At 44.5% G+C, this 15,477-nt stretch overlaps 1 protein-coding gene across 3 annotated transcripts in view; it reads left to right on the top strand.

Moving 5' to 3' along the window:
* The window catches only part of IP6K2 (inositol hexakisphosphate kinase 2), a 29,630-nt gene that overhangs the window by 12,227 nt on the left and 1,926 nt on the right, over positions 1-15,477 (top strand). The window contains exons 2-4 of one of the 3 annotated variants that reach the window (XM_026500785.4): positions 7,518-7,852; positions 9,785-10,007; positions 12,485-12,660. In XM_026500785.4, coding sequence (XP_026356570.1) covers positions 7,651-7,852; positions 9,785-10,007; positions 12,485-12,660 — 601 coding nt within the window. In that variant the 5' untranslated portion in view covers positions 7,518-7,650. Of the gene's footprint in view, positions 1-7,422; positions 7,853-9,784; positions 10,008-12,484; positions 12,661-15,477 lie in introns of those variants that run through there. The other 2 variants (XM_026500787.4, XM_026500786.4) reach the window with 2 other exon arrangements.

The raw sequence follows: 15,477 nt of genomic DNA, 5'->3' as shown, positions 1-15,477 counted from the left end.
AGTACATGATTCATTGGCATAGCTGGTACTTTTTGCTAGTCTTCTCCTCTGTAATTCTTTGGACCTAGTTCAGACAATATAGATTATAGTTTTATATCTTGCTTCTCTAACTTAAAAAAGGATATCGTAAGCATTTTCTCAAATTGTTTAAAAATCATAAAATTGATAAGCAACTTTTCGTAATATCCTGATAGTCCATCATACACTCTTCTATTCCTAGACATGGGAGTAAGTACTTTCACAATGGGGTATAAGAGATGTCTTGATGGGGGCGGGGCGTGCCTGGCTGGCTTAGTTGGTGGAGTGTGCGACTCTTGATCTCAGGGTTATGAGTTTGAGCCCTACATGGGGTGTATAGAGTACTTAAAAATAAAATCTTTTTTAAAAGGTAGGGGGGAGATGTCCTGATGGGGCTTAAACTCTGTGGCACAGAGGTGGGAGTTTTCCTGAGGTTGGTGATAGTTTGATGCCCTGTACCCAGATGGGTCATTCTGGTCAGCCCTTATCCTTGGTGCCTCCCACAAGGCAAACATTGATAGCTTTCTTCTTCCTTCCTGGGTTTATTTTGCTAAAACTCCTCTTTGTATATTCATTTTGTTACCAGGAATTATACCTCATCTATTACCCAGCTTCCCAGTAAGTCCAGGTCATGTGAAGAATGATTTTCCTTCTGCATTGTCTTGCTAAGATAACTCATTTAAAGCTGGATGGCAGACCCACCAGTGTTGCTGAAGGAGGCCTTCATCAGAGACCCAAAACCAACCCATGGCCTTTCTTTGCTTTGCCTGCAAAAGATGGGGATGATTACCTTTTATTTTTTAAAAATTTTTTCTAAAGATTTTATTTATTTGAGAGAGAGCGAGTGTGTGCGAGTGAGAGAGAACACAAGCAGAGGGAGAAGCAGATTCCCCACTGAGCAGGGATCCTGATTCTCGGGGCTCAAACCAGGGACTCCGGGATCATGACCTGAGCCGAAGGCAGACGCTTAACTGACTGAGCCCCCCAGGCCCCCCAGGAGAATGATCTTTTAATGATAACTTTGCAACCTGAAAACCTTGGGTGTTTGGGATGTGAGCTCTCAGTACCAACACATAATTTCTGAATGCTAGTTAGTGTATTTGTTTTAAGCTATGATAGAATTTTAATCTTCTTGAGGCTACATTTTCTTTTAAAGTAATCTCTACACCCAGTGTGGGGTGCGAACTTACAGCTCTGAGATCAAGAGTCCTGCTCTCCACCACCTGAGCCAGCCAAGCACCCCAAGGCCACATTTTTAAAAGTTTATTCTTGAATGACCATTCTTTTCTTGCCTGATTTTCTGCAAGAGAGAATTTTCAAGACATTGATTGTCATTACATTAAGAGCTTAAGCTCTGTTTACGTGAAATGTTTCCACACTACGAGATCCCAGATGAGTGTTCAGGTGCAGGGTCCTTCATTTATATTCCTCAATGAATGTAGACTTAATAGGTGGGGAATTATAAATGCAAAATTAACACCAGTCAGTGCTCAGAATACATTTAGTAAAGTGTGTTGCATGCCTCATTTTAATAATTGTACTCACTGTATGAGTGTGGGTTTGGATAATTGCAATGGGTGCCTTTTGAGTCCTCTGTTGATCTGTGTGCAGCAGGTGTTCATGACGCAGTAGTGACTTGAGGCACGTCCTGTAAAGTACCTACTCTGTGCTGGTGTTTTGGACTCTGGAGATTCAGCAGTGAACAGAGCAGTCAGCAATCTCTGATTTTATGGACTTTTGTTTTCTGGTGGGGTCAGGATGGGGGATAAAAAAAATTAACAAGACAAATAAGAAAACCTATAGTATGTTAGATGGTGGTGATAAGTGCAAAAGAGAAATAAAGCAGGGTTGTATAAGGGAGTGTAGACAGGGAGGTATGGCATTTTCAGATGGGGTAGCTAAGGAAGACCTCATTAAAGAAGTGACATTTGCATAAAGAGCTGAAGGAGGTAGGAGAGTGAGCCAAGGGGATACCTGGGGGAAGAGTGTACCAAGCAGAGGGAATGGCAAGTGCAAAGGCCCTGAGGTAGGTATATTCCAGGCATGTTTGAGAAATAACAAGGAAGTTAGTATAATAGCAGATTTAATGCTGATTTTTCTTTCCTTCTGGGTTTTACAGAAAGGCTTATTGGACGTTTATGCTTCTGTTCTGCTTGCTTATGTGTAAAGGATGCTTTTGCTTTGACTTTATAAGAATTGAAAAAGATAACCATGCAACTGGTAGAAGTGTGCTAGTATTAAGGATATCGTAAGCATTTTCTCAAATTGTTTAAAAATCATAAAATTGATAATAAAATAATAAAATCTTTTAAAAAAAGTCTAATTTTTTTCTGATTATTAGAATAATATGTACTTATGAAAATTTGGTAAATTAAAAAGTGTAAGAAAAAATTTAATCCCTCTATTGAATAATTTATATACGATAAGACTCATCAATTTTAAGTCTAATTTGATTTTTTTTAATTATTATTTTTTTAAAAGATTTATTTATTTATTTATTTATTTGAGAGAGACAGCCAGTGAGAAAGGGAACACAAGCAGGGGGAGTGGGAGAGGAAGAAGCAGGCTTCTAGTGGAGGAGCCCGATGTGGGGCTCGATCCCGGAACTCCAGGATCACGCCCTGAGCCGAAGGCAGATGCTTAACGACTGCGCCACCCAGGCGCCCCTGATGATTTTTTTTTTTTTAAGGATTTTATTTATTTATTTGACAGAGAGACAGCCAGCGAGAGAGGGAACACAAGCAGGGGGAGTGGGAGAGGAAGAAGCAGGCTCCTAGCAGAGGAGCCTGATGTGGGGCTCGATCCCAGGACTCCAGGATCACGCCCTGAGCTGGAGGCAGAGGCTTAACGACTGAGCCACCCAGGCGCCCCAGTACATTCCCTTTTATTGCTGAATAATATTCCATTATAGAGATATACCACAGTTTGTTTATTCATTCACCCATTTGATGGATGTTTGGGTTTTTGCCTTTTGGCTATTGTAGGTAGTGCCTCTGTGATCATATACAAGTCTGTGTGGACATTTGTTTTCATTTCTCTTAGGTAAATACATATGAATAGGATTATTGGGTCATATAATAAGTATTTAACTTTCTAAGAAACTGCCAAACTATTTTCCAAAGTGGCTGTACCACTTTTTGCATTCCTACCAACAGTGTTTAAGAGTTGCAGTGACTGACCCTGGTGGTGTAGTCATGGGTTGTGTAATTGTGGGTTGTATGCAGATAGTGGTGGCTCTGGGACTTACGCAGAGGAGGTGTGAATGGTGAGTGTTGTTTTTGCACCATCAGACTAGTGTGCCTCACACCACCCCGTGACTATCCAACCCTGAGGCTTTACTTGAGGCAAAGTAAGTGGCCCCAGCAGACCCCATTTGTAGCCTCATTAACTAAATTCTAGGTGTGTGAGCTAAGGGAAGGGCTCAAGGGTTTTCATGAGTCATAGTTGTTTTATTTGCAAGATTTTATTTATTTTTAAAATTGTTTTAAAGATTTTATTTATTTGAGGGAAAGAGAGAACATGAATGGGGAGGGCAGAGGGAGAGGGAGAAGCAGGCTCCCTGCGGAGCCCAACACTGAGCCTAATGCAGACGCTTAGGCACCCCATCTGCAATATTTTAGAAGCTAAGAATATTAAGGCATTGTTTCCAGCAGATCCTTACACCAATTTGACAGATTTAGGGGGATGGGCTGTGGAGGAAATCTATGTCCTGTCTTAGGATGAATTATGTTCTATTTTCCTTACCTTTTCATAGTTTCATGGACCAATGTGAGGCAGTATGGAAAGCTAAAGTAGATGCTGAATCTGAAAGCAGTATTTTATGCTTATTCCCCCTCTCCCTAAGCACAGGGTCCACACATTTTGCGTGGACTTCTCAATAACCACTAATACTACAGGATTCCTGGGAAACTGGGTCTTAGAACTTGGATGTTTAAAAATCATTGAGAGATCCCTCTGCTCAAACCACATGTGAGACAGAGTAGCAGGTGAAAAAGAGCAGGTGTTTTAGGCACTTTTCTTTCTTCTGGCCAGGTTGAGGCCACTAGAGAGGGAGCTGATCTGCTGTATATAATCCTTAGGAAGTTTGATCCTTCATTTTCCCACAGAGATATGGCCTATAAGGGAAGCTAGGAAAGAAGCTCCACTTCTTCATCTGCAACCCCAAATGTGAGAAATATGTGGCATGGTGAAGCCATATTTATGTTCATATTGAGAGACTAAACATAATTGAAATAAAAGAATCACAAAGGGGCGCCTGGGTGGCTCAGTCGGTTATGCGTCTGCCTTTGGCTCCCGTTATGATCCCAGGCATCAGGCTCTCTGCTCAGCAGGGAGTCTGCTTCTCCCTCTCCCTGCCACTCTGCCTACTTGCGCTCTCTCTCGGTCAAATAAATAAAATCTTTTTAAAAAATTTTTAAAAAATAAAAGAATCACAAAACAGGAACCTTATTATTTGCAATGCAATGATTTTTACGTTTTTTTTTTCCTATTTGATTAAAACAAACTACTAGTTACCGCTTGCTATTTGCATTATACCACCCATACAGTAGAGGTCTACTCCATGCCTCTCTTCTCCATTTTACAAACCAGAAAACTGGAACCCAGGGGCGCCTGGGTGGCGCAGTCGTTAAGCGTCTGCCTTCGGCTCAGGGCGTGATCCCAGGGTCCTGGGATCGAGCCCCACATCAGGCTTCTCTGCTAGGAGCCTGCTTCTTCCTCTCCCACTCCCCCTGCTTGTGTTCCCTCTCTCGCTGGCTGTCTCTCTGTGTCAAATAAATAAATAAAATCTTCAAAAAAAAAAGGAAAGAAAACTGGAACCCAGAGGGATCCAGGGACTTGGAGATTTTCTCCAAGTAATTGAGTGGCTGAACTGGGACTAGAATCTGTCTCCACCTCACTACAGGGTAATCAGTTGTCGCCCTAACTCCACCTCATATTTGGCAGTTTCCTCCGTTATGAGTTTGGCTCAACGCGAGGATTAGCCTTATTTTTCTTGCCTCTCTACCCAAGATGATTATTCCCCAGGGAGCAATGTCTTTTTTTTTTTTTTTTTTTAAGATTTTATTTATTTATTCGACAGAGATAGAGACAGCCAGCGAGAGAGGGAACACAAGCAGGGGGAGTGGGAGAGGAAGAAGCAGGCTCATAGCGGAGGAGCCTGATGTGGGGCTCGATCCCAGATCGCCGGGATCACGCCCTGAGCCGAAGGCAGACGCTTAACCGCTGTGCCACCCAGGCGCCCCCCCCAGGGAGCAATGTCTTGCGGACTGCCAGAGTTGGGTGCTGGGGGGAGGGTGGCAAGGTGCCACATCATACCCAGCAGCTAATGAATACACTGAGGACCTGGGAGGAGGAGATGGAGACATTCACCTGGCCTTTTGGCCTCCAGCCACACCCATGCACCAAGAGAGTTGCCATGAAAAACCAGTTTTGTTGTAGATTCTTCATTAGGGTAGGGATGGGTAAGAGAGATGCCTGGAGAGAGAGATTTTTCTACTTAATTGAATACACTTAAGGAATTTTGAACAGAGTTGGAAAGGGATTCACATTGGTGTCAGCATTACTCTGACAACAAAAGCAGTTTATACTTTAATGAAAGGTTTGGATTGTGTTTCTAAAGCCTGGACCATGAGGAGTGTCTTGTGCATTGACAATAATTATGGTACCTGATTTGTGCTTGGGTACTGGCCGACCCACCGTGGATCAGTACAGTAGGTTTTCTTTGGTATTGCTCTTACTCCAGAGGTCTTTTCAGTGGATTAATAGGAACTGGTCTGTGTAGACCCCAAGAAAGGGCTGGTGTGGCCAAGTATCTCAGAGCTCCACCTTCTGGAGAGAGTCTGGAATGGCTGGAATGTACTCATCCTTGGAGCTTAGAACCCTTCTCAGCACATACCCTCCTGAGGGCTTCTGTGATGATGAGGTGGTGGTGCCAGGAGAGAAATCAGGACCTTTGGTTTTTGTCTCTTTGAATATAGGAAAGTGTATTGATTCCTAATCCTCTAGTCCATTTGGGGCCCACAGTCAGATCTCTCTAAAAAGAGATTAACAACTACTTTAAACTCTTTAAGAGAGGCTACGTTATAAATAGAAAATGTACATGGTGAAGGCACTCTCATACCAGGCGAAATGTCCCATGTACATAGGAGGAGTGCTGTATCAGGGCACTAGTGCCAAAGACCCTGGGACCTAGAGGTGGCCCTGTGAGGGCATCCAACAGATTGAGGTTCATTTGGGAGCTGAGGCTTATTGTCCCTGGCCCTGGATGAGTTTCCTCACCTCCCCAAATCAGCTTCATTGTTTGCAGCAGAGAGAATAGTGTCTTCCTCACAGAAAGTATCCCAAGGACAAAACGAGGTAAGTTTCTGTGGTGAGCCTAGCATGTAATAGGTGCTTTACTCACCTTAGAAGACAGTGGTTACATCTTCAGCAGACCTGTTCTCACCACCAGCATGTCAGTTGGGGTAATGGGAACTGGAAGAGTTCTCATTAAGAACGCTACAGATAATGAAATGTCCCACGCCCTGTAAGTAGTGCTAGTAGCAACTGTGTAGTCTGTAAATTACAGACAGAAAACAAGGAACTAGCTTGACATGCCGCGAAATGGTTAACAGTTGCATAGAGGTTGCTTTGCTGAGATCTGGGGTGTTTAGGGATGCAAAGTCAGGTCTAAGGCCCTGAACCTCAGAGTGGATGAGAGCCCTGATTACCCCAGGAGCATAGCTTTGGTTTAAAGGTGTGCCCCAGCTTTTGGAGATCAGGATAGAACTGATAAAAATAGTCAGTGACCTAGAACACTGTGTATCTTTTTAAATGGAGTTAGCCAGCCTTGATCAGTTGTTTTTAGATACAGACGTTAATCATTAAAGCTAGGCCCAAGCTGCACTGCTAATAAGGTTAATGGGGCTTGTCTTTGGCCTTGGGGGTGGGGGGGAGTGGACACCCCGGGGGAGTAAATGTTACCAGATGGTGAGTAAGCAGGTTTTCCCTTTAACTGCATTTTATAAAAACATAATTAACGACTAAGAACCCTAATGTAAACTAGGATGACGAGTCAGTGTAGGTTCATCATCATTCGTAACAAACGTACCACTCTGATGGGGGGATATTGATAATGCCCCTCCCCTCGCGCGCGCTCTCTCTCAAATAAAATCTTGAAAAAAAAAGTATGAAGTTCATCGTACTAGAGAATGGCAAGATTTATCTGAATTATTAGGTTTGAAATGGGACTTTACCTTATCGTGGCTTTGCTTTTTTCCCGCCTAGTGGAGGGCACGGGCTGTTTGGGGACACCTGGGGCCAGTCCCTGCGTGTCGGAATCTGGCCCCGCCCCGCGGTAGCTCCGGCTGTTTGTTTCTGCCGGAGGAGGCGGAGCCGGGGTGGGCGGCGTGGGCGGGGCCCCGCCTGAGCTCGGGTTGTTTGTCTTTCTGTTGAAGTGCTGGAGGCTCTAAAGCGGTTCCCAGGCCGCTTCCAATGCCAGTGTCTCCCTTTGCTTCCAGCAGAGCGTCCTGGCCCGCTCAGCCGAGGACTTGAGGCCAGACAGACGGACGCACGGACAGACGACAGACGGAGGACGCGCTGGCCGCTGGACCCCGCCGCCTCCCCCTTCTCCCTGCCGCCTGCGCCTGGAGGATGAGCCCAGCCTTCAGGGCCATGGACGTGGAGCCCCGCACCAAGGGCGTCCTTCTGGAGCCCTTTGTCCACCAGGTCGGGGGGCACTCATGCGTTCTCCGCTTCAACGAGACGACTCTATGCAAGCCCCTGGTTCCGAGGGAGCACCAGTTCTACGAGACCCTCCCAGCCGAGATGCGCAAATTCACTCCCCAGTACAAAGGTGAGCCCCCGCTGCCATAGGGGTCGCCAGCGCCTGGCGAGGAGATGCGAGGCGGCGCAGCCGTGGAAGGCCCGGGCAGCCATCCCGGGAGCCCTCACCCCTCCCCTCACTCTGTGTTTTCCCTCCTCCTCCTCTTGGCCCTCAGCCCAGCACCTCACACCCTCAGTTTGCAAGCCCTGGTAAGATTGCTCAATTGTTTTGTTTTGTGGATTTGTTTTGAGTTTATTTCTGGTGGAAGTGTAGTTGTGTTTTATGTTCAGGTGTCTCTTGATCACAGTAACTCATAGCCCCCCCATGGGGGAACAGCGGGGGAAGACTTTGGGAGGATTTTACCCAGAATCCTTGCCGCCTGCTTTTTGTCCTCCAGGAAACCAGAAGCTCTGGTGATTAGGTAGGCTGGGAGCAGGGTTGAGTCAGATGGAATGCAGGAGTGGGAGGCTTGTGCTGATTAGTCGAAGCCCTTTGCTATTACGGAATGTCCCCGAATTGCAATGTTATGGCAACCCTTTGATTCACATATGGTGACTCTCTCTTTCTTTTTATAATGCATTTTTGGGGTGACATCAGCAACCACCAGCATGGTGTGGTCTTTCCTGGGGTGGGGGGATATTTTGTAAATCAAAGAATCCATTAAAGGAAATTAAATTTACATTGCCTGGTTATACAAAAGACTCTTGAACAACTTAGGTTCTTCTGGGACTGTTGAAACATGCTCTTTGAAGACAGAATGTACTGGGCGCCTCTCTCTGTACTCTGAATATGCATGTGTGTTGTGGGGGGTGGGGTGGGGGAGTTGAGGGCCCTCACTTGGTCCTTCTCTGTTGTTTTTTCCAGGACAAAGCCAAAGGCCCCTTGTTAGCTGGCCGCCCCTGCCCCCTTTTTCCCCCTGGTTCTTTCCCCAAGGCCACAGGGAAGTGTGGTCCCCTGAATTCCCCACCCGGGCTCCTCTGCTCCTCTGCGCCCAGAGCCAGGGACCACCTCAGAAGTGTCATCTCTCTCTGAGCACGCATTCCCCTGCAGCGAGCGAGCGAGCGAGCAAGCGGGCGGGCAGCAAGGACTGAGCAAATTGAGTGATCCCGGGCCAGAGAGGCCTGGGAGGAAAGGTGTTCAGCCAGTCGGTTGTAAGGCACTCGTCGGCACCTGCTGAAACGCTCCCACCTGACAGCCCCCTCCTCAAAGACTGTCTAATTACACATGGCAGGTTCTAGAGACTCAAGGGGGGAGAGCCGCTTTCAAGGCCACCACGCGTCTGTGCTCCCGGCCCGACCTTATTTGCCTTGTGTTCATTTTGTTCTTTTGTGACTGCAAAGACCAATAAAGTAACATGTTTGAGGACAAACGGCTCGGGTTGCCTACCCATGTGGGGGTGCTGCAAGAAGCCTTTGCTAGGGTGTCTGTTGTGCTGTGTGGTTTGTTTTTGTTTGCTCCTTTATTTTGTTTTGCTTGCCCAGTCTTCCCCAACCCTTGGCTGCTTCTTACCCCTCAGGGCAAACCTTTGTCCCCCGCTGTGTTCAGGCTCTGCTTTAAAGCAAGCCTCAGGCCGTCGGAGTTTCTGTTTAGGCATCAAAAATCCCCAGAAGATATAAAGAGCAAATGTTTTTACGTCTCTCTTAGGATTAGAAGAATTACATAAAACTTAATAAACATTTTCAATGATGGAAAAATGTGTCTTGTAATTCTTTGGCTCTTGCCTTGTTGAGTGCATCAGAGAGGAAGACTCTCGGCCATGTTTACTCCCTAATCGCTTGTCTTGTATGGTGTCATCTTTTCTAGCTGTTTTGATATTTGTTAGGTTTGCAGATGAGTTTGGGGCCTCTGGCAACATAGAGACTAAGGAACAGGGTAAGAAAAAAACAAATGTTACAATCATGTTATTTATAACACGTCTTCTCTGGAATTGAAAGTTCTCTCTGCTCCTCACCCCCCTTCCAGGTGTGGTGTCTGTACGCTTCGAAGAAGATGAAGACAGGAACTTATGTTTAATAGCATATCCATTAAAAGGGGACCATGGAACTGTGGACAGTGTAGACAATTCAGACTGTGAACCAAAAAGTAAGCTCCTGAGGTGGACAAACAAAAAACATCACGTTCTGGAAACGGAAAAGAGCCCCAAGGACTGGGTGAGGCAACACCGGAAAGAGGAGAAGATGAAGAGGTAGGTATAAACTGAGGGGGGAACCCTGTACTCCGTGGAAGGGGAGGTGTCCCGGGATCTTAGTTACAGCCCAGTCCCCTGGAGCTAGGGACTCAAACAATGGACTTAGTAGGTGCCTTGTCACTAGTTCCCACATGGCAGCTTCTCTTTGGTGATTCTGGGTTACACTTTTGAAGTTTGTGTTAAATATTAGCCTTTTAAGATCAGTATTTTTGAAATAGAAAATGGAAAAGATGTACTAGACTTCCTAATGTATTACAGGTGAAGCTCAAAGGCAAGGCCACTTATCTCTTCAGCACTGAGGTTACCTCTGGATTATAGAAAGATCACGTTTCTTTTATTTTTTTACTTTTCTTTAAAAAAAAAGATTTATTTATTTAGAGAGAGAGTGCACAAGCACACATGAGTGTGCAGCGGGGTGGAGCAGAGGGAGAGGTAGAGAGAGAATCTCAAGCAGACTCCCTGCTGGGTGTGGAAGCCTATGCTGGGCTCATCTCTCGACCCTGAGATCATGACCTGAGCTGAAACCAAGAGTTGGACACTTAACCAACTGAGCCACCCAGGCGCCCCAGAAATCACATTTCTTTCATATTTTGCAGTTAGGACAAAAGATAATCACTTGATTTTTCAAATATAGGTTGGGTGTGTACAAAAAGGGAGTTTAATGCACTTTCTAAAATAAAAATGACTTTTAGGGGCGCCTGGGTAGCGCAGTCCTTAAGCGTCTGCCTTTGGCTCAGGGCGTGATCTCGGTGTTCTGGGATCAAGCCCCACATCGGGCTCCTCGGCTGGGAGCCTGCTTCTTCCTCTCCCACTCCCCCTGCCTGTGTTCCTTCTCTCGCTGGCTGTCTCTCTGTCAAGTAAATAAATAAAATCTTAAAAAAAAAAAAAAAAAGACTTTTACCAAATTTATGGAAAGCTTCATAAAAATACCTTTTATTTTTATTAAAGATTTCATTTCTTTATTTGAGAGAGAACATGAGTTAGGGGTAGACAGGGGGAGGGGCAAAGGGAGAGGGAGAAGCAGACTCCCCGAGGAGCAGGGAGCCCGATGACCTGGAGCTTGATCCCAGGACCCTGAGATCGTGACCTGAGCTGAAGGCAGACACTTAACCGACTGAGCCACCCAGGCGCCCCCATAAAAATGTACCTTTAAACAAATTTTTAAAGTGCAATTTGGCCTTTGAAAATATATCCTAAGTCTAGGAATTGATTTTTATTTTATTTTATTTTATTATTTTATTTTAATCTTTTTAGGTAGGCTTCATGCCCAGTGTGGAGCCCAACGCGGGGCTTGAATTCACAACCCTGAGATCAAGACCCGAGCTAAGATCAAAAGTCAGATGCTTAACTGATTGAGCCACCCAGGCACCCCTAGGAATTGATTTTTAAAGGGAAGTTATAAACAAAGGGAAGTACAGACTTAACAATGAATCCGATTTGTACCATATCACCCAAATCCACATTAATACAGACATGAAGCTCCTGGGTGGCTCAGTCAGTTAAGTTTCAAACTCTTAATTTTGGCTCAGGTCATGATCCCAGGGTTGTGAGACAGAGCCCCATGTAGGGCTCTACGCTATGCATGGAGCGTGCTTAGGATTCTCTCTCTCCCTGAAGTCATCCAATTTGTTGTTTATTCTACCTTATAAATGTTATTAGCCTTTTGTTAGGATATAACCTACTAGTTAATTTATTTTGAAATAAAGCTTAATCATGTAAGGTAAAAAAAAAAAAAAAAGACTCTGGATTAAATTATGCCACTTTGGATAAACAGCTACAGTGGCAGCCATAAGAGAGTTTTAGTCACTCATTGCCTCTGCAGCTGCCCTGCGCCAGGCCCTGTGCTGCGTCCTGGGGATGCAGCAGTGACCAAGACAGGAGCCATCCCATCACCTCAGGTTGTTCACTGATGGTGAGAGACAAAATGGTCAGTTGGGTATCCCTGAAATGTAGGATTCACCTATACAGAGCCTTCCAGGTGTCACCCCTTGGCAGAGCTTGTAAAAATATAAATAATATATATAAATTGAAGCATTTATAATGCAGCTAAGTAGGTTGGCTTATTCCCATGGGATTTCAATTCAGCTTTTCCCAGTCTCCAGCATTTGGAATCCGGGAACCTGCATGCATTAGAAGCCGGGGGGTGTTACTGCCTGGAAGAAGAGGGTAGTAAAGCCTGCTTGGGAGGGAGTGGTGGGGGTGCAGGAGTGGAGGCAGAGACTGTTCTTGCATCTTAGGTTTTCCTTACTGTAGAAAAAACTGAGCTGGGCCCTTAATTTTTTAAAAATCAACTTTCTTGATGTATAATACACTTAACAATAAAATGTATCTATTCGAAGTGTTTAATGTGTACACTGAAACCACCACCACATCAAGATCTCAAACTTCCCATCACTCCAGAAGTTCTTTCGTGCCTCTTTGGCCCTGAATTTTGATAAGACATTGTGATTTATTGGCTTCTTGTCTCCTTACAGCCATAAATTAGAAGAAGAATTTGAGTGGTTAAAGAAATCTGAAGTCTTGTACTACAGTGTAGAGAAAAAAGGGAATGTCAGTTCCCAACTTAAACACTACAACCCTTGGAGCATGAAGTGTCACCAGCAACAGTTACAGAGAATGAAGGAGAATGCAAAACATCGGAACCAGTACAGTATCCTTTGTTCACAGAGTATCTCTGCCTTGGGGAGAGGGGAGGATGGGTGAGATCCCAAGAGCTCAGAGAAGTTGGGTTTGTTTTCTAGCCATAGTTATGCCAGGGCACCCTGTGCAGTAGCCATGGGCAGATATCTGTTCCCACAGGAACGGGGGCTGGTCTGGGAACATAGATGGTGGGGAGGCAGGTGAGGGGCACCTCATGGAGGGACCAGCCTGCATCAGGGCGGCTTACCCTAGAGTGCAAGGGCCTGGTTCGTGTTCTCAGAAGTCCCCTGCTTACCTGCCAGGGGTGGGGTGGCAGGTGGGTGCTGACACATGAAGAGTAGCACGGGGGCCTTTCTTTTTTCCCCTTCTAACCCATTAAGCTATGTTTCACTGATTTCTTTCTTTTTTTAATCTCATGGGGGGCAGGAAATTCCTCAGAATTGAGTATGTTTTATTTATTTTTAACTTTTTACTAGGGGATATTTTATTTATTTTTACACATTCAGTTTTACTGTAACAAAGCAACTTGTACACTTTTAACGTTTAAAACTGAGCAGCATCTTTCCTTTCCAGTGAAATAAAAAGAAAATGTAAAAATAAACAACAAAATTACAATAGAGAATGTCAATTCCAAATAAGATCCTACGGGTTCTGCTGATTCTCCCATGGAGTGGCAGGGCTGAAGTCATCATTAGGAGTGAGTTTTATTTTGAAGCGTCATCTTAAACTGCAAGGATCTCCGTTAAACATCACCATTAAACATGCCAAAGGAGAAGCCATGTTGTCAAAATGCCCACTTAACCCACCCAAACATCTCAAACCTACCCTTTGCTGACCTTCATAACCCCATTTTTTAAAAGGTTTAAACAAGAGTAAGGAGACAGGTACGTGTTGGTAAATGCTAACTGTCCATATTCACATAGAGACACGGCATAATCTCTGAGCCCAATATACAGAGACAGGAGGGAAAAAAGCTAGAATTCTTTGCACTACTGCACAGGGGCCTAGCAACCTCCAGCTTCCAGCAGAGCTAACGGAGCAGAAGGTTTTTCTTTTTTCTACTAGGGGATATTTTAAACATGTTAAACATAGAATAATACTTTGAAGTTATAAGTACCAGTGACCCAGGTGCGGCAGTTAACTCACTTAAGTCCGACTCCTGCCATGACTGTCTTCTTACACTTCGCACCCCCAGCCGAGCTCTTTCTGAAGTGTCTCCTGGATCATTGCCACCTGCACACACCACAGCATGCATCTCTAGGAGAAGGATATTTTAAGACATTATTACCATTCTTGCTCCTTGAAAGTAGACAGTGATTCCTTAGTATCAAATATCTAGTTTGTGTCCACATTTTCCTAATTGTCTTAAAAATCTGTTTTTACTGATGGATTGCTTGAATGGGGATCCAGGTGAGATTCACATGTCGCATTTGGTCGAAATGTTTAAGTCTTTTTAAATACCCTTTCTGTTTTTTCTTCTCGGAAATTTCTTGTCAAAGAAAGTAGGTCTTCAGGGTATCTGGGTGGTGCAGTTGATTAAGCGGCTGACTCTTGGTTTCAGCTCAGGTCCTGATCTCAGGATCGTGAGATCAAGCCCCAGGTCGGGCTCTGTGCTCAGCGGACAGTCTGCTTGAGACTCTCTCTGCCTCTCCTTCTGCTTCTCCCCACCCCTAATAAGTAAATCAATCTTAAAAACAAGAAAGAAACTAGGTCTTCTAAAGTTTCCCACCATCTGGATTTTACCGATTACATTCCTGTGATGTCTTTTACAGGTTACTCTTTTCCCTCTGTTTCCATTAAGTTGATAGTTTGATTTCCAGGCTTGATCAGATTGAGGTTCAGTTGTGGGGTAGGGGCAGGAATCCTTCTGAGATGGTATTGGCCATCGGCAGTGCACTGTTTGTCTTTCTCTCCTGTATTGCTGTTGCCTTAGGTCCATTTTTCCACTAGGCAGTTTTCTAATTTTGTCATTCCTTCTTAGCTGGAGTCTGTAAAGATAAACTTTTTCCCATCAACGATATGCTTATCCTGAGGTATAGTTGATATAGGAAAGGCAGATTAAATGTTTCTTTTCCTTTATTTACTGAATACTTGGAATAATGGGTGGGTTTTTCGACATCCTCCAAAGGTGACCAGTGAGTTTCAGTATCATTATGAATCTGTGAATTTAAACATACTTGCTGTGGTTTAGTCCATTGCAGTTTTTATCTTTACTGATGCGCAAATTGTCCCACGTTTGGTCTTTTAAAATAGGCTCTTGAGTCCTTCTGGCACAGTCACGGTAGTCTGTGATGGCTGTCTTACTTTCTGGTATAAAAAGATGGTCCAGAGTCATGTATGTTTCCTACTCCAGATGTGAGTTCCTCATTCCTCTAAGGCAGGAGTTACAGACCTTTTCAGTAGGGGGCCAAATAGTAAATGTTTTAGGCTTTGCAGGCTTTACAGTCTGTCACAGCTCTGCCATTGTGGCATGAAAGTAGCCATAGATAATAATGTAAATGAATGAGCGGGACCGTATCCCAATAAAACTATGGTCACCAAGATTTGCATATCATTTAATCTCCCTGTGTCATGAAGCATTATATATATTTTTTGATAACTTAAAAATTTAAGAACGATTTCTAGTTTACAGGCCATACAACAAGTAGGGAGCCATAGTTCACCAATCCCCACCCCAGGAAAACTGGTCTGGTGCTAGGGGTGCTCATACATCTAGCAGGTCATAGTTTCTAGACCACACAGCAGGAAAATACACATTTATTTATTTATTAAAGATTTTATTTATTTGACAGAGCACAAGTAGGGAGAGGGAGAAGCAGGCTCCCCA

This window comes from Ursus arctos, unplaced genomic scaffold (assembly GCF_023065955.2).
Source record: "Ursus arctos isolate Adak ecotype North America unplaced genomic scaffold, UrsArc2.0 scaffold_14, whole genome shotgun sequence".
NCBI classification, from domain to species: domain Eukaryota; kingdom Metazoa; phylum Chordata; class Mammalia; order Carnivora; family Ursidae; genus Ursus; species Ursus arctos.
This window is presented reverse-complemented; position numbering and strand designations above follow the sequence as displayed.